General features: G+C 50.4%; 2 protein-coding genes and 1 long non-coding RNA gene across 5 annotated transcripts; 1 reads left to right on the top strand and 2 right to left on the bottom strand.

Moving 5' to 3' along the window:
- Position 1: 1 nt before the first annotated feature.
- Positions 2–7,550, bottom strand: CUEDC2 (CUE domain containing 2). The gene is made up of 9 exons (XM_072805559.1): positions 7,495–7,550; positions 1,889–1,975; positions 1,398–1,541; positions 1,239–1,300; positions 1,023–1,150; positions 755–937; positions 561–622; positions 419–479; positions 2–336 (listed from the first exon to the last, which is right to left on the bottom strand). Exons 2-9 carry the CDS (start codon positions 1,960–1,962, stop codon positions 190–192), a joined length of 861 nt encoding a protein of 286 aa, XP_072661660.1. The 5' UTR covers positions 1,963–1,975; positions 7,495–7,550; the 3' UTR covers positions 2–189.
- C29H10orf95 (chromosome 29 C10orf95 homolog) lies at positions 1,489–18,576 on the bottom strand. 2 transcript variants are annotated; one of them, XM_072805564.1, is made up of 4 exons: positions 18,340–18,576; positions 17,478–18,185; positions 1,889–1,975; positions 1,489–1,541 (listed from the first exon to the last, which is right to left on the bottom strand). In XM_072805564.1, the coding sequence occupies exon 2, from the start codon at positions 18,164–18,166 to the stop codon at positions 17,507–17,509; it is 660 nt and encodes a 219-aa protein (XP_072661665.1). In that variant the 5' UTR covers positions 18,167–18,185; positions 18,340–18,576; the 3' UTR covers positions 1,489–1,541; positions 1,889–1,975; positions 17,478–17,506. The 2 variants fall into 2 exon arrangements, with proteins under 2 accessions (XP_072661665.1, XP_072661664.1); XM_072805563.1 differs by having other exon boundaries at positions 17,478–18,576.
- LOC140620965 (uncharacterized) lies at positions 7,561–11,200 on the top strand. Of its 2 annotated transcripts, XR_012020694.1 has the most exons (5): positions 7,561–8,051; positions 8,282–8,451; positions 9,410–9,478; positions 9,936–9,970; positions 10,729–11,200. It is a non-coding gene; the product is annotated as an uncharacterized lncRNA (long non-coding RNA). The 2 variants fall into 2 exon arrangements; XR_012020693.1 differs by having other exon boundaries at positions 8,282–9,478.
- Positions 18,577–20,131: the final 1,555 nt, after the last annotated feature.

Raw genomic sequence — 20,131 nt, 5'->3', positions numbered from 1 at the left:
CTTCCTGGGGCCACCTTTACTGTGCCCGTGGGCAGCTCCAAGAGGAGGTTAACACTGTGGGGCAAGAAATTGGAAAGCAGAGTGGAGAAGGGGGACAGGAGTTAGGGCGGGCCCTGTGTGGGGGTGTAGGGCTCCTGCATCCCTCTGGGATCTGAGCCTAGAAGGCTCCGGCAGAGTCTGGTGAATGCCTTAGTGGAAGCGGTACTTTCTGGCTGGCTTGAGGTTGATGTATGTGGCCTTCATCTCCTCAGCCTCAGGATTCCGCACATCTTTGAATCGCTCCCCTTTGGTGCTTACTACTTGGTTGTCGATGTACCGGATCAGCTTCTTGGGGGCCTGTCAGGCATTGGGTAGTGAGCAGCAGAAACCAGGTAACAGTCCACCCACTCCACACCTCTAGCAGCCATAACCCTCTCACCTCCCTGGGAGCCATGGGCCGATGAATCTTCTGATCCTCTGCGCTATCCACCATCATGTACCTGCCAAAAACTGGCTGGGTGAAGCTCCTGCCACCCTGGGAAGACCCTCTAAGGGTCTAGCCCAGCCCAGCCCAGACTCACTTCTGCAGGATGAAGGACTTCAGTTCATCCTTTTGGGGGCCTCTGAGTCGCCTGGGCAGGTCCTGCAGAGAAGGGAAGCCTAGTCTAAACCCTAGGGCACCAGCAGAAGCAGACAGGGATAGGCTAGGGGCAGGGACTTAACACTAAGGTGGAAAAGGCTATTTGGGTTGAGGGGGATGTCTCGCAGAGGATACCTGGTTGGGGCCATCCCAGGCTGGAGGCCCCTCCTCCTTCCCCTCTACAAGCATCTGCACGGCTTCTTCCAAATCTCCTCGAGCTTTGGCCAGCACCCACTGGGCCTGCTCCACTGAACAGGTAGGGAACACCTCCAGGAGTACATCCACCCCCGGCAGCAGCTCCTCCTGAGCACCAGCTGCCTGTGGGCATAGATGTTGACAAGAAGCAGTACTTCCCTCTTTCCTGGCCCCTAACTCTCTCACCAGTACCCTCCTCTACCAGTACCTCATCCTGGGTGTCTCCAGCAGCAGTAGAAGCCCTAGTCTCTTCTTTGAGCTTTTCAGGCCGTTGCAGGGGCTCGGGGGAGATGGGTACCTGACCTTGGACCTCAGAGCCCTGTGGTTGCAGGTTCTCTTAAGGAAGCAGATTGAGTATCAGGTTTGCCAGGGTTTTGTGGGGTGGGTGTTATGAATCATCCAAGTGCCCAGTCCCCAAACTCACCTTTGTTCCTGGCACCACTCAACTGCCCTGAGAGCTTCTGCATCATGTCCCCTATTGTACCCCTGAAAAGACAAGGAAAGTGATTAAGAGGACAACTCTGCCCACCTTCCACAATCAGCCAGTCCTCCACCCCCTCTTTGCCCCCCAGCCAGCTCCCACCTTGGGATGTGAGCAAAGCCAGGCACATAGGCCTCCATCATCTCAGTGAAAGCCTCCATATCGAAGTTCTCTTCTGATGGTCCAGAGGGGCCCAGATCCTCCAGGACCCCGAGCACATAGGAGAAGATGACCTCATCCAAGCCGCTGCAGGAAGGGGACAAAACAAGCCCTGGGTAGGACACCGGTACTTCCAGCACCCCCACTTAGCCTGAGACTCAAGCTCTCAGCTTCACTGGGTCCATGAGCCAGACTTCAAGCTTTGAAGCCAGAAAGTAATCCACCCTGCCACAGAGCTTTGGTTTCCCATCTGTCCAGCAAGGTGACAGAGACAGGTTAAGATGTAAGGCCATACCAGCAAATCAGAATCAGCTCTTTTCCACCTTAGGATTAGAACTGAGAGCTTCCCACATTAGTCTGCCCAGGGCCCCATATGCTGCCCATCAGCTCCAACACTGACACTAGCACGATCTTTCTAGGAGAGCTGCTTCTACCTGAGGTCAGCCTCTGGGAGGTGCGTCTGGACGAAGGCAAGGAGGGCTGCACTGACAATCCTCTCCAGCTCCATGCTCTCTCCTCTTCTGGAAGGAGAGAGGATGTAGGTTTGTCAGGCCCTCTTCTGTCTGCCCCTACCCACTAAGGCCCAGGGGCGGCCAGCTCCTCCCTCGTGCCCTGCTGTGGAAAACACTTGTTGATGTTGTCCATAGCTTCCAGCTCTGCAGCCTTGCCCTGCTCCCTCAAGCAGAGCTACAGCCCCCTCCCTGCCCATCTTTCCACCTCCTTTAGCCTGAGAGAGGGCTCTGACCTGTCTCTGGAGAAGGCCTCCACAGTGGTCCCCTCATCCCCCAACCTCTCCCCATCTCGCCACCCCATTCCCCAGCAGCAGGCCCAGACCCTCTGGCAAGAAGCCAAGGTCTTGGGGTCACATGCCTCCTGGCTGAGGAATCCCATCATTGAGAGGGTCACTTGGCCCTCAAGTTCAACCACAAGGGGCCCATTGTCCAGCCACCCCAAGGAGCAGGCCTCAGGACCTGGCACAGCCTTCCCTCGGCCAGAATGGGCCGCCCACCCGCTGCACAAAGGGGCTTTTCTGGATATGGGGCTCTGATGGAAGGGGAAGTCTTTCAGAAATTCTCTCTTCCTGCCCAATCCAGCAGCTTGGAGCTATCTACAAAGCACTTTCCATCCTTCTTCCCAAAGCCAATGGAGTCCTACAAGATCTGGCCTTTGCCTGCCTCTCCACCCTCATCACTCATTCCACTCCTGCCTCACCAGCCTCTTTGCTAGTCCTCAAACTTCCCCAGCTTCTTCCTATCTCCTCCAATATCCACATGGTTCATCCCCTCACCTCCTCTTATGCTCTGCTCAAATGTTGCCTTCTGAGAGAGACCTTCCCTGACTAACCTACCAAAAATAGGTATTTCTTATACTCCTAATCTCTTACCCTGCTTTATTTTCTATATAGTACTTACTACAGCTTAATGTTATTTTATGTTTGCCTATTGTCTGACCTCCCTCATAGACTGTAAGCTCTAAAGTGCAGGGGGACTTTGTCTTATTCATTGGTGTAACCCCAGCACCAAAATGCTTGTACTTAGGAGATGTTCAATAAATACTCATTGGTCTATCTCATTCCTATCTACATACTTTTGACTCTCAACAGTCTATATGTGGGAGTCAGGAACACAAAGATGGTAATGAATGGCTCCACTCCCACAGGTCCAAATGTCAGCTCATCATCCCACTCAGAAGTCTCAGAGGTATCTCAAATTCCACCTACCCTACAGTCATAATATTTTCATGATCGGTGTACATGCCCCCTGCTATTTCACCCGACCACTCACTCAGCAGCCAAACCTGAAACTTGGGAATTACCCTTGATTTCACCCTCTTTCAACCCCATCTCTGCACTCAGCCAATCCAATCCTGTTGATTCTATTCCCTTATTAGTCTCCTTTCTATCCATTCTCCCCAGCTCATCTGGCTTCTGCTCCAATATCTCTACCAAAATTTCTCAGTCCAAGGTCATGAGTTACTTTTTCAGGTTTTGGTCTAATTAGGTTGAACCATATAAGCTTGCCAATACAGCCTGGTTTTGATCTACAGGAAGGAAGGAAGGGACAGAGGGAAGGAGGAAAAGAAGGAAAGAAGAAAAAGAGAGAAAAGGCTATTTCTTATGGTTTCACCTAATATTTGCCTTTTCAAGCAGTATCAGTGTTGGCTTCTGAGGCATCACACTCTCCTTCTTCTCCAACCATCTCTTCCTGGGCTCCCTTCCCTGTCCCCCTCTCTTCTGCCAGCAGGAAAGCTCAGGCTCAAAGCTGTTCTTCCTTTCTCCTTGCTCTGCACCCCATCTCTAATCTGGGCCCACATCTTTATGAACCAACTCTATGTCACCAATCCCCAAATCCTCTAGCACAGTACCCTCCTCTGAGCTACACATTTGCATATCTTCCTCACTGACCTCCATGTGGGTGACTTAATATGTCCCAAACTGACATTCTTCCAACTTCTTTGCTCCTCCAAGGCTGTCATCAGTAAATGCACGTGCACCTACCCAGCTGTTCTCCCTGCAAGTCTGAGAATTATCCTGACAGCATCCTATCCCTTCCAGGCCTTCCCACATCCAGTCACCAAACCCTGACCATCACCTTTCAACCCATGTGCTTTTCTCCATCTCTCCTCCCATTCTGCTCCACTTCTTGCCTTCACTGCGAGAGCCTCCTAACCCTTCCCCTTACTACCATCTTTCCCCCAAGAACCTATTCTTTATAAAGATCATGATTACATTATCTGTACAAAAATCATGTTTTTCCTGTTTAAAATCTATCACTGACTTCCCCCTTCCCTTCTGATTAGCTCAGATTATTTTTGTGCCCTTCAGTTCCTTACCCCTGCATCTCTCCAGCCTCACCGTGTACCACATCCTCCCTGGATCACTCCCCTCCACCCTGGCTTTCTTTCAGTTTGCCAACATTCAAGCTCTTTCATGGCAAGGGCCCTTGCACAAATTGTTTCCTCTGCCTGGACAACCTTCCACCTCCACCCCTTCACTTGTCTAACACCTTCTCACTTGTAGGGTCTCAGTTTACAATTTTCTTCCCCAAGGGACACTGCCCTTGACCCTTGAGAATTACTTTGGTCCCCTCCATCTTACACCCTCCTTGCAGACTGTGCTTTCATTTATTTCGCAGTACCTTTCATAGCTATAATTAAGCAATTATTTGGGCAATGTTTAATGTTTCTTCTAGTTGTTTCATGAGGACAGGGACTACACTCCTGGCTTGTTCACTCAGTATCGCGTGAAGTAGGATACTCAGCAAATAGTTACTCCTCGCTTTACAAATGAACTGAAGCTCTGTGAGTATAATGATTTGTCCAACATCACTTGGCTGCGCTGTGGTAGTTAAGATTTAAATCCAGGTCACCTAGCTGAGTGTATATTCCAAGGGATGGGGGGGGCTCTCAAGACTCAAGGGGTTGAGACAGAGCTACAATCTATGATCACAGTTCCTCAGTCCCCTGAGTAGCAATATAGTGTTGCTATGACAGCACAGGGGTCACTTTGAACAGCAAGACTAAGAAGCCCTAGCCTATTGTGTATGTGTGGGGAGATGGCTGCCTCTTGCTCCAGACTCTAGCATGGGCCCTGGAGAGGAGCAGAACTGCTCAGGGCAGCCTGGGTGGCTCAGCGGTTTAGCGCCACCTTCAGTCTGGGGCCTGATCCTGGAGACCCGGGATCAAGTCCCACAACAGGCTCAAGTCCCACATTAGGCTCCCTGCATGGAGCCTGCTTCTCCCTCTGCCTGTGTCTCTGCCTCTCTCTGTCTCTCATGAATAAATAAAATGAGTAAAATCTTAAAAAAAAAAAAAAAACTGCTCAGACCAGGCATGCCAGATACTATTACGCAGTTCCCCCAAGAGGTCAGCCCTCTGCAGAGACCTACACTCAGCCCGGGTTTTTTTTTTTTTTTTAAATTTTTTTTTAAGATTTTATTTATTTATTCATGATAGTCACACAGAGAGAGACAGAGAGGCAGAGACACAGGCAGAGGGAGGAGCAGGCTCCATGCAGGGAGCCCGATGTGGGATTCGATCCCGGGTTTCCAGGATCGCGCCCTGGGCCAAAGACAGGTGCTAAACCGCTGCGCCACCCAGGGATCCCATAGCCCAGGTTATATCAAATCCTGGCTGCTGTCAGTTGCCTGGAAACCTCTGCTGGGACAAACGTTGCTGCAAGAAAGTCTAGTTTCTAGGGAAGTGTTCAGGGATGTGTTTGATGCCTCTTGGTTTCTAATCAAGGTCTGAGGGCCAGGGAGTTATTGGAAACTCCTTAGTTTCTCCTTCTTTGTTCCCCCAAAGAAAGTCTTCCTCCCCTAAGCTTTTGCTTTAGCTTGTCTCCTAAGGCAACACCCCCCCTTCTATTCTGGGGCTGCCCAAATTTTACCCAGCCTTTAAAGCTTGCTGTGCACTTCTTTCTTTCTTTTACCCTTCTCCATCCCTCTAGCCTTCCTCAGCATTGCTTTCCTGCTCAGAGGCTTCTTATTACTAATATTTCTCCTCCACAGTCCCCGAGTTAGGGAAGCTGGAGCCTAAGCAGCCAGCCTTCTCCAGGGTAAGAACATGATTTTCATGAGACTTTCCAAATTCTGGATGTAGTCTACAAAGCTCCATTACTTCCTTGAGGCTCAAATCAGGGCTTACTGGTTAGTGGTGTCCATGGAATGTGATTGTCATCCTGTCATAAGTCCTGTTTAAATACCTCTGATAGGGACACCTGGGTGGCTCAGAGGTTGAGCATCTGCCTTTGGCTCAGGGCATGATCCCAGAATCCCAGGATGGAGTCCCACATCGGGCTCCCTGCATGGAGTCTGCTTCTCCCTCTGCCTGTGTCTCTGCCTCTCACTGTGTGTCTCTTGTGAAATAAATAAAATCTTTAAAAATAAATAAATACCTATGATAATGGTAATAATAGTTCTATGTATTTTATACCTATTAACTCACCCAATCCTCACAATAACCCTAAAATATAGATACTAATATTATTATACTAACCCATTTTACCCAAAAAGAAATGGAGACATCGAAAGGTTAAGTAACTTGCCCAAGGTCACACAGTAAGTTAATGGCACATTTACATCTAAGCAGTCTGACTTCAGGACCCTTACTGGTAACCACTAGGCTACACCACCTCTCATGAAGTAAACGATATAGTTTAGGCCCATGTGCCGATCCTCCTATCTTGCCTGGCTGGCCCTCCTGCCTACCTCAGGATCCTTGCTTACACCCTTCTCCCCCACTCAGAAAGTCTTTCCCTCTGCCTCTCATTCTGCAGAACTCACTTTCTTCCTGTAGCCAACCCTGGCTACCCCACCCTCACTGCCCCCAGGTGGCCTGAGAGCTCTCCAGGACCAGGCACAACCTTGGACTCTCCCATGCCCAAAACAGACCCTCTGGAAAATTTTAAGTGAGACTCGGGGAAGGAGCACCGTGTTGTTCCCTTGGGGGTGGGGAGGTGCTCAAGAGGTGGAGAGAAAGCAGAAGGCCATGTGGAAGGAGTCCTGGGAAGCAGTGTGGGCATTCAGAGGGTCTAGCACGGAGGTCTTCACTGCTTTCTCAGCCGCTATGAAGCCCAGCTCCTGGAGCCCTCTAGTCCCATAACACGGGTTCCAGAGGACATCATTGCCCCTGTTCTCCAAGTCAAGTCTTAGAGGCGCCAAGGACACTTAGGGCTACAAGGGATTCTGGCATCCAAAGTCAGGCGGGAGCACAAACGGGGATAGTGGGGTGCACAGGAAGTGGGACCGCGATCTTGGTCCACCCCTGAAGCGGAGCTCCCACAAGCTAGCGGGGTACCCATAAGGGTCCGGAACAGTGGGCCCGGGGGGAACCGGGATGCGGCTGCAGCCCTGGGGAAACAGGACTAGAGAGGCCTGAGGAAGCTGGGATGTGCCTTGATACAGGCCACGGCGAGAATCAGAGATGGGGGCCGAGGGGCCCCAGGGAGTACCATGGGGGGACACACAGGACCGGTACCCTGGGTTAGCAGCGTTCTCTGCGACTCTCCTAGCCCTGGGCCGGGGGCCGGAGGGGAAATCACCTGCTCCGACGGGCGCCGCCGGCGACTTGTCCCGCGCGGTGCAGCTCTCATCCCCCAGCCCCACCAACGAGATCAAAGGCGAGGCCCAGAGCGGTTCTCTTTCAGAAACGCTGCGGTAGCCATTTTTAAGAAGGGCAAGTGCCCACAACCGGGCGGGGCTTCTGGGCCCGTGCTCGTTTGTCTCGGGGTTTGGACAGGCTCCCGCAGCGGCCATGTTTGTTGCGGGTTGGGAGGAATTCGGCGTGGGTCCCGCCAGTGGGTGGAGTCTCAACGGCTGACCGTAACCCCGCCTGGTTCCTTATCAGCTGCGAAAGACCAAGAACCTTTCGACCCCACCCATTGTCTTCCCGTCCGCCTTCCTTGCCCCCAAATCTCCGCCCTCAAGTCCCGTAGCTTCCTCCTCTCTCCCTGTCTCTGCGGTCTTTCCACAGACCTGGCTCCCTGATTGGGTCTGGTGGCCCCTACACCCAGAATCCGGTGCTCTTCCCAAATCCCAGTGTCTCTCCCCGTTTAAGTCCAGTCTAGGCTCGAGGTCCATCATCCAGTCAACTTTTTAGGTGATGACTTCCCCACCATACCTGTCCCCTTTGCCTTCCCTTAACAGCGATGTCTCCCCCAAGATTAGCGTGGGTTATGCCGTCTGGGTCTTGGGACTGAGGAGCGTCTTTTGGGCAGGGGTAGAGGGGAGCAGATGCTGGGGCGGGGAGGGGGCGGTCGACCTGAGCCCAAATCCAGGACAGTCTAAAGGCCATGCCTACACCCAAGACCTTCATGCCCGTGTTGGCAGGACCTCTCATTTAGGACAAGACCATTGAATTCCAGGACCCAGCAAGGCCTCATCTGCTTCTTTCTGTTCCTGCTGCCTCAGCTTCCAGGTGCCATCCTCTGAGGAGACCCACAGCCATTCCTTCCCAGGACTCCCGCTGGGGGTCAGAAAGGAAAGGGTTCTCTTCCAGGGTGAGCTAGCCCATCCCCAATCAGCAGGGATGAGCCTCTCATAAGGTGCTGGGTACTCAGCGACTGTCCTTGCCCTCAGGAGCTCATGGTCCAAGGTAGAAAGTCCCATCCTCTCTTATTCCCTAAGGGCTGAGGTAGTGCCAAAATATGGAGAAAGCGGGGTTCACTGCTCCCTCTTCCCTTGCTGCAGGCTTCCACCTCCCCCCACCAGGGTCCTCTGGCCTCAAAGAGCAGAACATTCACGGCTGGAGGGAAGAGGGCAGGAAAGGGGAGGAAGGAAGGAGGGAGCGCGTTTGGCGTCGCGTCTCCCATAAAAACACTGCCGCTGCCAGCCTGGCGCTGCTAGGGTTAATGAGAGGTGGAGAGACAGCAACTTTGAACTCCAGCTAGGCTGGCCCCTGGGAAGGGGGGTGATGGGCAGTTCCATCAGCCCCAGCCTCTACCAGCCTTTTAAAGGCTTGGCCATCCCTCCCTCCACCCCCTCCCTGCCACCCCATCTCCTCCTGCTTCATTGCACAATGCTGATGACTCTTCTCTCCCTACCACCCCCATTACGGGAACTTTCAGGTTTCCTCAGTAGAGCTGTCCCTAATTCTGGCCCGAGATCCCTGCAGCCATCCCTGTGTGCCTTTCCCCCCACCCCTCTGGCCTGTTTCTTGGCTGGCAGTGAATGTAGCTAGATATCATCAGAAAGAACTTCCAGAGCTTTGGGAGAAGGATGATGGGAAAGACCTCTTAGGGGGAGCCCCTTGATTCCTAGCTCAAATCGGGAAGGGTCCCAATTCTGTGCAGCAGGGGTTTGGTTCTGGGGTCAGAGGACAGAAGGCAGGCAGAGGAAAGGGACTGCCACCGACACGAGGACACACACAAACTGTAAGGAAGGGGCTCAGGGACACTTGTCCTGCTAGGCATTCCACAGCTGGCTGGACCTCAAGCCCCTGATTTTCTGTCCCCTCAGGTCTCAGTCTCTCCATCCCCAAGATGGGAACAGACTCCACCTGCTAGAAGCTACATGGGGTGAAGGAAGGTGACATAATGACCCCTCTTTTCCGATCCCCTCAAGTGGGTTTTGCAGCCTAGGCCACCTCCGCTGAAGGGAAAAGCTAGAAGCCTATGCTGAAGCTTCGCCTAGCACATCAATTCCCCATCTTCCAACCCCCGAATGAGAAATTGGGCTTGAATTAGGCATAAAGGGCTGATTTCCCAGACCTTAAGGGCAGTGATAAAGCCCAGCTGGCTGGTCTCAACAGGTGGGAGGGACTCAGTTAGAGACTGAGGTGAGGAAGGGGACACTTCAAAAGGATGGGGAGAAGGGAGCAGTCCCCGCTCTTGCTTGAGGTCAGAAAGGGCTCTCTGGGCAAGGTGCCCAGCCCTCCCACACCTTCCTCCTTTCTCAGAAGAGCCAGGATGGGGCGGGGGTGGGAGTTGGCTGGGGCAGGGAGGGGGCCCTATTTAAGGAGCATTCTCTAAGAGCATCACTGCAGATCCAGCCTTAGGAGCAAGAGAGGAGGCTTCATGGGTAAGTGTGGGCCCTTGCTCACAACTCAAGCAGGGTGGGGGTAGGGTGGCTCCTGAGCTTGCAGGCTTGCCTTTCCCTCTCCAGGGATAGGCTGCAGCTCTGCCTGGTGAAGGGGAAGAGCATCCATCCCTCAGTTTAACTCTCCAGAAGTGAAAGTGTGTTTCAGGGAATTTGGGGGATTCATATTTTAGGGGTCCCCTTTGGCTCAGGAAGCCTCCCAGTTTCCCGAGAGATGCCCTCCTCGGTGTACATATTCTGGCTCTCTCCCAGCCCCCAAATCCCCCTGGAGTACCTCTCCACATCTGGCCCCGCCACGAGCACATCTGGGCAAGAAGTGATTCCACAGTACTCATGGAATCCCTGCCATGGCCCTGAGACCTTCTCATATCCTGTATCAATCCTATTGGAATTTAGAAAGCCCTTGCCCCTTTCCCTGGGGATGGGCCCTGTTTTTCAGCTGTAAGCTCAGACCCTCTCTGGGATAGGAGGAATCTTGAGATCACAGGTTCCTCCTCTGACCCACCATGAGATTGGGGGGAATTCACAGAAGAGAACACAGGAGGGGAAGTATCAAGGCTGAGAGAACGCTGGCCACCTGGCTCTGAGAACTGAATTCCATAGGCTGTGAGCTTGAGCAAACAGCCTAGGGACTCAGTTCTGGTGCCCGGCTGTGCTCTACCGTCAATATGGAGGCCATGGGGAAGCTGCTGGCTTGGGCTCACAGCATTCCAACCTTTTGCCATTTTGCTTTCCTCCAGGCACCAGCCAGATCTTTTAATAACTTCAACTTGGGCTACCCTTCTGCTCAAAGACCTCAATGGCTCCCCCAAGCCCCTTTGTCATTAAAGTCTTTCACAGTATGGCTTCCACTTAGCTTTCAAGCCAGAGATTCCCTTGCTCATTTGCCCATTAGAGGGCAGTCATAACCTGCCCTCTAATGAAACCCCCGTTGCTCCCTGCTTCTGCTGCTTTTACTCATGCTGAACCCTCCTCAGTTCTTCTTGGGACACCTCTTTCCCATCACTGTCTGTTGGGATCCTATACATCCTTCACGAAGTCTCTCTGAGATGCCTCTTCAAAGAAGCCTGCCTCAACTTCCCAACAGTGCAGATGATCTCCTGCAAATCTTCTATACTCCTCTCTAGAGGGGCTTGCTCATTCATGAGCTCCATAACATCTAGTCCAGTGTTTTGCACCTCATAGCTATTCAGTAAATATTGCTTGCATTTTGCTAAGTGTGGCTAATGTATGAAGAGGCAGTTTGGCCTAAAAATTAAGGTACAGTCAGATTTCCCAGATGCATTATCCATGTGTGACCTTGGTAAGCTGTCGTCCCTGTAGGCCTCAGTTTCCTCCTCAGTAAATGGAAAAAATAATTATATGGACATCAAAGTTTTGTGAGGCTTAAATGATTTGATAGTTTCTGTTCAGGGCTTTAACATAGTACCTACACACAGTAAGTTCTCAGTTAAGTGTGTGAGTTTATTATGATTCTTATTATCTTCCCTTAAATAGAATGTGAGCTACCCCACTGGGAGGTAGGATAAGGCTTAAAATTAGTCAGCCAGAGTTTATTGAGTGAATGGCTCCAGACCAGATGCCAGGGTCAGGTAAGGGTGGGGCAAAACCAGGAGGAGGCCAGAGTTTGGTGGCCCAAGCCCTGCTGAGATCCAGGAGTTCTGGATAACCTTGGTTGAGTCACACTTTCTCTCTGGCCTTGGATTCCCAGCATAATGTAAATTGAGGGGATTGGACCGGGTGAACAGCAAAGTCCCTGGCAGCGGAGATGTTTTATGAGTTCTAAGCTTCTAAGGGTTAAGTTCAAATAAAAGATCAAAGAAGGAGGCACCTAGGCTCCCTGCAGGGCTCCCTTACATCCACAGGGCCTGGAGCAAGCACTGGGATTTGGAAAGATGTGTATGGCAGCATGCTGGACTGAGATGAGTGGCTGTACTTCCTTCAAAAAGCCTGTAATCAGGCTTGGGACCCTTCCTTAGTGGGGCTGGGGGTAAACTGATGTGCAACCTATGGGCATTTCTAGGGCAGAAGTGGAAGCCCTGGGGAGAAATGTCTGTGAGCAATGCAGATTGTCAGAGATGGAGGAAGTTAAGAAACTTCAAGGTCTGAACCCAAGAGGAGAGAGAAGTAAGGAGATAACAAAACACATTTATTGTGACATGAAACTCAGGATTTAGGTGAAACCTGCCTTGTTTCAAAAAAGGATTTGAGGGGGCAGCCCAGTGGCACAGTGGTTTGGCGCCGCCTGCAGTCGGGGGTGTGATCCTGGAGACCCAGGATCGAGTCCCACGTCGGCCTCCCTGCAGGGAGCCTGCTTCTCCCTCTGCCTGTGTCTCTGCCTCTCTCTCTCTCTCTATGAATAAATAAATAAATAAAATCTTAAAAAAAAAAAAAAAGGATTTGAGGAGACTTACTGGCATGCAGATAGTTCTCCAAGATTAAAATTTAACACATAAAAAAAAATTTAACACATAGACATAGCTATGTAATACATTTACTACTTTTTGACCCAGAGAGTCAATTTACTTTTTTTTTTTTTAAGATTTTATTTACTTGAGAGAGAGAGAGCAGGAGCAGTGGGGAGGGGCAGAAGGAGAAAGAATCTCAAGCAGACTCTCCACTGAGCAGGGAGCTGGATGCAGGCGGGAGGCATGATCCCAGGACCCCAGGATCATGACCTGAGCTGAAAGCAGATGCCCTCTTAGTATTTTTATTTTTAGTTAGAAATTATTTTAAACTTACAAAAATTTTGCAAATACTGCAAAGAAATCTTGCTTATCCTTCTTCCAGATTCACCGTTAACCTTTTGCCATTTTGCTTTCTCTAATCTACAGTCCTTATTCAAATCTTGCTACTTGTCCCATTAATGTCCTTCTTAACAGCTTTCAAATAAGAATCCAACACAGGATTATGGGTTGCATTTAGTTTTCATGTCTCTTAGTCTCCTTTGACCTGAAAGAGCTTTTCAGCCTTCCTTTGTCTTTCATGACATTGATATTTTTTAACAATAAAGACCACTGTGGTTGTCTGTTTACATTTATCTGAAGTTTCCTCATGATTATGTATTGCTGCTGAATTGATGTTGTGTTTTCTTAGTTTAATATATCATAAAGCACATAATGTCGACCTGTCTTTATGTTAAAGGAAAAAATTTTCAAGACACTCATTAGATGGTGAGAAAGACTTTATTCAAGAGGAACCACTGCAGTGCACTTCAAGTGTTGTCTATCAATTTTCCCTACAATTCTACTAGGTTACTATTTTTTTCTTTGTAATTAACAAATATCTTCTTGGAACATACTTCAAAACTAAATAAACACTGTTTCTCATCAAACTTTTACCCATTCATTTTAGTATCCATGAATGATTCTCACCAGGATCAATTATTATTGATTGGAGACAGATTTTCTGACCTCATTATTCCTCCTGCTGTGAGCAAGAGCTTTCCTTTCATATTTGTTTAATGTTAGGATGTACGTAATAGCTATTATTTAATCAGTAGGTAATAATCTGTTACTGTGATTTTTTCTTTTTTTAAAGATTTTTTTTTAATTTTTATTTATTTATGATAGTCACAGAGAGAGAGAGAGGCAGAGACACAGGCAGAGGGAGAAGCAGGCTCCATGCACCGGGAGCCCGACGTGGGACTCGATCCTGGGTCTCCAGGATCGCGCCCTGGGCCAAAGGCAGGCGCCAAACCGCTGCGCCACCCAGGGATCCCATCTTTTTTTAAAGATTTTATATTTATCTATTTGAGACAGGAAGAGCGCACATGTAGGGGTAGGGGCAGAGGGAGAGGGAAAAGCAGGCTCCCCACTCGCTGAGCAGGGAGCATGATGCTGACCAGGGATCATGACCTGTGCCCAAGGCAGAAGGCAATGCTCAACCGGCTGAGCCACCCAGGCACCCAACTGTGATTATTTTGATGCTTAAATTGTCCCTGATTTAGCCAGTGGAAGTCCCTTCAAACTGGCTTCTTTGACATTTCTGAACAAATCTTTATTTTACGGCACAAGACATTTCAGGCTTATCTTATACCTTCTTGGCTACAGCCTCGGAAGCAGCTTTTCCTGGTGGGCCTGGTTCCTTCTAGTGGAGAATGAAATGTGGAATCAAAGATCAGGGTGCTGGCTGTACTTGTTGCTACCAGTGCTCAATGGCAGTGGTTAATGATTCCATTTCTAAGACTTTAGATTCAACAATTGAATACTTGTGAACAAAAATGCATATTCAAGGACATTCTTTTTCTCCTCACCCTCACTACTTCCAAGTAAGACCAAGCCACCATTTGATTTTGTCTATATTACTTTAAAAGCCCCTCCCAACGAGTCTCCCTATTTATGCAATGGCCCCTTTACAGTCTCTTTTCCACACAGCATCCAGAATAATTAAAAAAAAATTCTGATCACATTCTCTCTTGCTCATAACACTCCATCCACTAAGAATAAATCCAAAATTCTCAGCATGGCTTCAAGGTGCCACAGGATCTGCCATCATCCCTAACCTCACTAACCGCCACTTTCTTGCTTGCTCACAGGACAAGGACACTCCAGCCACGGGCCTGTTGTACCTGCTTTTCTCCCCCAGGTATTCAAATGGCTTGTGAAGGTCTTTAGTAAGTCTCCACTCAAGAATCACCTCTTCAGAGAAGCCTTCCCTAGCTAATCTATTGAAAACAGCACCCTATCACTTAATCACTGTCTGACATTATTACATCATATGTTCACCCATTTGCTTGTTATCAGTCTCTCTTTCTCTGTGTTACATCTCTTAAGTAAGGGGCATGAGGGCAAGGGCTTGTTTGGTTCTCTCCTGTAACCCCAGTCCCTAGAATACTGCCTGGCATATTGGAGATTCTCAAATACCTGCTGAGGGAATGAAGATAACTTTCATTCCTTGAGGCTTTTGCACCTACCATGTCCTCTGCCTGGCTTCTTCCTCATCTTTTTCTTTGCACAGCTAGCTTTGTCACATTCTTTTTTTTTTTTTTTTTTAAGATTTTATTTACTTATTCATGAGACACACACACACACACACACACACACACACACACACACACACACAGGCAGAGACATAGGCAGAGGAAGAAGCAGGCTGGCTCCATGCAGGGAGCCAATGTGGGACTCCAGGATCATGCCCTGAGCTGAAGGCAGACACTCAACCGCTGAGCCACCCAGGTGTCCCATGTCACATTCTTTAGATCTTGGGTGAAAGGCCACTTCCTCAGAAAACTTCCCTGTTTACCTTATTCTAAGCTCCACGACCACACTTGCATTTCCTATCTCAGCCTCTCATTCCTGCTGTAGTACTTATAACAACTTTCCTTTATCTATTTGCCTGCTGCCTCATCTCCATTTCTCCTTCTATAATGCAAGCTCCATAAGGGCAGAAACTGTCATAGTTCTCATTCATTACTTTATCCCCAGGGCCTAGAACAGTTCCTGGCAAATAATAGGCACTCAAGAAATTTGTTGGATGGACTTTTGACTGGAAAGAATCCAAACAGTATAGAATTTTGGGTGGCTGTTAAAGAATGAGGTAGCTCCATGTGCACTGGCATGGAATGATGTCCAAAATATGGTAAGATGTAACAGGTAAAACAGTACAATTCCTTTTATGTAGTTAATACTATGTGCACAGGAAAAGGAAAAATAATAGCTTGGACCCTACTAATCATTTGGGGATAAGGATATTAAAAAAATTTTAACTTCCTATTTTATATATTTCTGTATAGCAAAATATTATTTATTTATTTATTTTTTATTTTTTAAAATATTTTTTTAAAGATTTATTTATTTATGATAGACATAGAGAGAGAAAGAGGCAGAGACACAGGAGGAGGGAGAAGCGGGCTCCATGCCGGGAGCCTGACGTGGGACTTGATCCTGGGACTCCAGGAACCCGCCCTGGGCCAAAGGCAGGCGCCGAACTGCTGCGCCACCCAGGGATCCCTACGGCATCTTTTTAATAACCTCATGAGATAGAGGTCCTAATACTATCCCTATTTGCAACGTAGAAACTGATTAGGGGCTTTAAGCAATTTACCTAAGGTCACACAGCCGACGCATTACACTACACCACCTCCCTGTTTTTATAATTAAAAAAAAAAAAAAAGGACAGGAAAATAAGATGAAACTAGGGGTGACCATTCAGGATCCAGGTTTTACACAAAAGATGCTATGCAAATTTGACTCTGAGCTCTCTAGAAGCCAGGGCAAAAAGAAAAATATGATCAGTTATGAGATCCTTGGTGCTTCCAAGATAAAGGTAAACCACTCATCAGAAGAAACACTCTTCCCAAGTGGTAAGGCTTGCAAGCCCTTCCGTGAGGTTCGTAAATACAGCAATATATTCAGTCGAGTGGTGTATGGCTTCAATAATTACCTGTGTACCCAGGCAGCTGTTGGCCATCTAACAAAAGGAAACTCAATGAAAGCAATTCCACAAGGAGCCACATTTGTACAGCCTGGGCATCAGATCTGGAGTCTTGCCAGACCCATAGTCAAAATTGGATGTGTGGCCTAACCCGCCAGCAAACTCCTGGAATACTGCAAACTCAGCCCGTTAAAGACTGTTAGCAAGAATGAGGAGAAAAGAAGTGACATGAAACTTAAATTTCAAACCTAGTGAATTTTCTAGGTAGGCTGGGTTGATTTTATGCTTCTTTTACAGATAAAGAAACTGAGGCTCAGAAAGCCTAGTTACAAGACTAGAAAATGTCAGTTAAAGCCCTAAATCTATGTCTTAGGCATTCCTTCCTCAGCCACGCCTACCACCCATGCTACAACAAGAGCTTATGTCCTCAAGACTCTCTCCGTGGGTGGCAGGCCGCGGGACCTGGTGCACTGCCGGGCCTAGGTGCATGTCGTCCGCCACCCTGAAACTCAGCTGCTGGAGCAGGGAGCTCGGCCCAGCCCGGCGCAGCCCGTGCGGAGACGGGGAAGTAAGGCTCACATTACAGAGATGAGGAACATCCCATCCCCACCCCTCAAACAGAAAAATGATCTCGAAGCATACACTTGACTTCATTTATTTACTGTTCCCTACAATCTGCCGAGAGGTGGGCCCTCAGCTTGGAGAGGAGCTTGGGCAATTCGGGGAGCTCTGTGAGACGCAGGAGAGGGGAAGGGAAAGTGGGGGCTTGGTGCCGGGCAGGCTTCTAAGACCCGGAGGAGGAGGGGCGGGCGAAACAAAGGGTCCACGCCCCTCTTCCAGCTCACACCCACGTTTCCCAAGTCCGAGTGGAAGGGAAGAGAAACAGGACACCCGCCCGAGATGTTCTGGATCTCTTCTGGCCCTTCCCCCGCTATCCAGCAAAAACGCGAGGGAAATTAGGGAAGTGCAGCAGGTGGGCGGCGTGTAGGCTCGGTAAAAAACGAAAGCAAAAAGCGAGGTGACAGGTGCACCGGCGCCGGCGCGCCGCGGAGGTCTCCCCAGTAGCGGGCCGGAGGCGGCGGGCGCAGGAGAGGAGAGGCGCGCGCGTGCTCACCGGGCCGGCCGCCGGGCCCTGCGGCGTCCTCAGCTCGGGCCTTTCCTCTTCCTCCGGCGGCCACACTCCGCCGCTTCCGCGGCCGGGCTGCTGTCGCCGCTGTCGCCGCTGGCGGGCGGCCGCAGCACGCGCCTCTGCACACGGTACTCGTGCTCGCGGACGCGCGGCGCGGCCCGAAGCAGGAACTGCCCGCCGCGGTAGGTGACGCGCACGTCGGTGCGCGGGTACGTGCCGTACACGCGCCGCAGCTCCCGGCGCACTAGGTCCGGCAGCTCGAGGCGCGGGTCCAGCGCGCGCTCCACGCGGCCCCAGCGCAGCTCGGCCTGCTGGCTGGCGCCCTCCGGCCACGGGGCCTCGCGCCGGGCAGCCGCGCTCCCCTCCGCCGCGGTCCCTCGTAGCGATGGCCCCAGGCAGCCTGGAGCGGGGAAACGCGGGCGCAGGGCCGCGGCGTAGGCCTGCGGGAAGGCCCACGAGGGCGGCGCGGCCGCCAGGGGCGCGCCCGGGCCGTGGAAGCAGTGGTATTCCCGCGGAGCCGGCCACTCACCTGCGATCAGGCCGGGGGGCCGGCTGCAGAAGCTGTGAGCGTGGATGGGGGGCAGCAGCAGAGGGCCAGTCAGGTAGGCATAGGGGAGGGGCTGTAGGGGAGGCCAGATGCCTTCCCCGGGCGCCAGGCTGCTGAAGGAGTACATGCTGGGAGCTGGTCCGCACCTGCAGTGGGAGTGTGTGGGGAAACCCTTTGTTCTACCTCCACTACCCATCCCTGGGGCCTTGTAACCCACAGTTCTGGTTCACAGCAGGAGCCCATGCACCGCGCCTGATGGTTTTGGGGAACTCTTCCTAAGGCATTCACTTTCCATCTCACCTCTTGTCCCAGGGCTGGGCCGAACCCCTGGCTCTCAGTAGGCAGTAAGGACCCAAGGCCTTTTCGAGCCCTTAGCGGTGAAGTGTTCTTCCCAGGTGGTTCCCCAGTCGTCTCCTTCAGCCCAGGGGAGCTGGTCCCCAGCATTTGGGGGAGCCAGAGAGGTCCGGAGCAGACTCCTCACCACTTTTTAGTGGCACTGCTCTCCTCCATGCCGTGCGTGCCTCAGCCACTCCTCCCGGTTTCCAGGCAAAGGGAAACACATTTTGCTGGCCAGAAGCCAGCTAGTCTGTGTCTACGCTTGGTGACACTTCTGGTCATACCCACCTGCCCCAAATGGTGAGGCCTGTGCTTAGGGATGCCCTCACCACTACATTACTGAGGATATCTTGGTGCCCTTTCCAATTAGCCACCTGTTCCCGGCACCCCATCCTCCCAGCCCTTCCAAATATTATAATATTTGAGTGAAGCTCCTACATTAGGCACTGAATCAAGTTACTTATGAGCATCTAACTTTAAGTTTGTATAAACCCTAGGGAAAAAAAAAACCCTAGAAAGCAGGTACTAGTATTTTTTTCCACTTTACATAGGAGGAAGCTGTTTGCCTCAGATTTGGTACATGCTAAGTGTATTCTATGACTAGGAAACACTCCCATATTGTAGGCTTATGTAGGTTAAGTATTTTGCCCAAACATACACACCTAGTTATGGTAAGAGCAAAATTCAGCCCTGTGTCTGTCTCAAGACTCATGATTGGTAATTAGCCTTATAGCCAATCCATGCTGGGACTTCTTTCACACTGTCTCCCAATCCTCTCTAGAGTGTTACATAAGAACTAATTCTTAATAGCCATATGAAGAACATGATAATATTTTCATTTAATCAATAAGGAACCAGAGGCTCAGAGAAGTTAGGCCACTTTCCTAGGTTTACACAGTCTAGGTAGCACAGTGGGATTTGAACTCAGTCCAACTAAGGTGAAAGCCCAGAAGCTACTTGGGTGAAACCAGATAGATTGCTTCATCCAGGTGTGAAGCCCTGGCTAAGCTCTAAGCTCCAGTCCCCTCTGGCGGCAAGCTACAATCTTCCACCTCTCTCCTTCCCATCGGGGTGAGTAATAGTTGCTGGATGCTTAAAACTGATACCCTCTCAGGACGCCTGGGGGGCTCAGTGCTTTAGCGCCTGCCTTCAGCCCAGGGCGTGATCCTGGAGTCCCAGGATCGAGTCCTGCATCAGGCTCCCTGCATGGAGCCTGCTTCTCCCTCTGCCTATGTCTCTGTCTGTGTGTGTGTGTGTGTCTCATGAATAAATAAATAAATCTTTAGAAAAGAATAAATAAATAAAATCTTAAAAAAAAAAAACAAAAAACCTGATACTCTATCCTAACTGCTGGGCTTCCAGGCCATCATACATTCCTTCCTTTTCACTTGATTCAAGCTGCATCACTAGCAACTCCCACAGGTTCTCCTTTCAGCATCCCTCAAAGTCCGGCTACCCTCTGGGAAGTTCCACACTCACCTTCATGATGTCACACTTTTATATTCCTGACTGAGCTCCTCTCCAAGTCTTAACCTGAGTCATTGGCCTGGTGGAGATGGCTACTGGAACTGGTCTAGGGTATATACTTAACACTCCACTCCCTGGGATCCCTGGGTGGCGCAGCGGTTTGGCACCTGCCTTTGGCCCAGGGTGCGATCCTGGAGACCCGGGATCGAATCCCACGTCGGGCTCCTGGTGCATGGAGCCTGCTTCTCCCTCTGCCTGTGTCTCTGTCTCTCTCTCTCTGTGTGACTAT

Source organism: Canis lupus, chromosome 29 (genome assembly GCF_048164855.1).
Source record: "Canis lupus baileyi chromosome 29, mCanLup2.hap1, whole genome shotgun sequence".
In the NCBI taxonomy this organism is placed as follows: domain Eukaryota; kingdom Metazoa; phylum Chordata; class Mammalia; order Carnivora; family Canidae; genus Canis; species Canis lupus.
The sequence above is the reverse complement of the archived record's forward strand: the minus strand, read 5'-3'. Positions and strand labels throughout refer to the sequence as shown.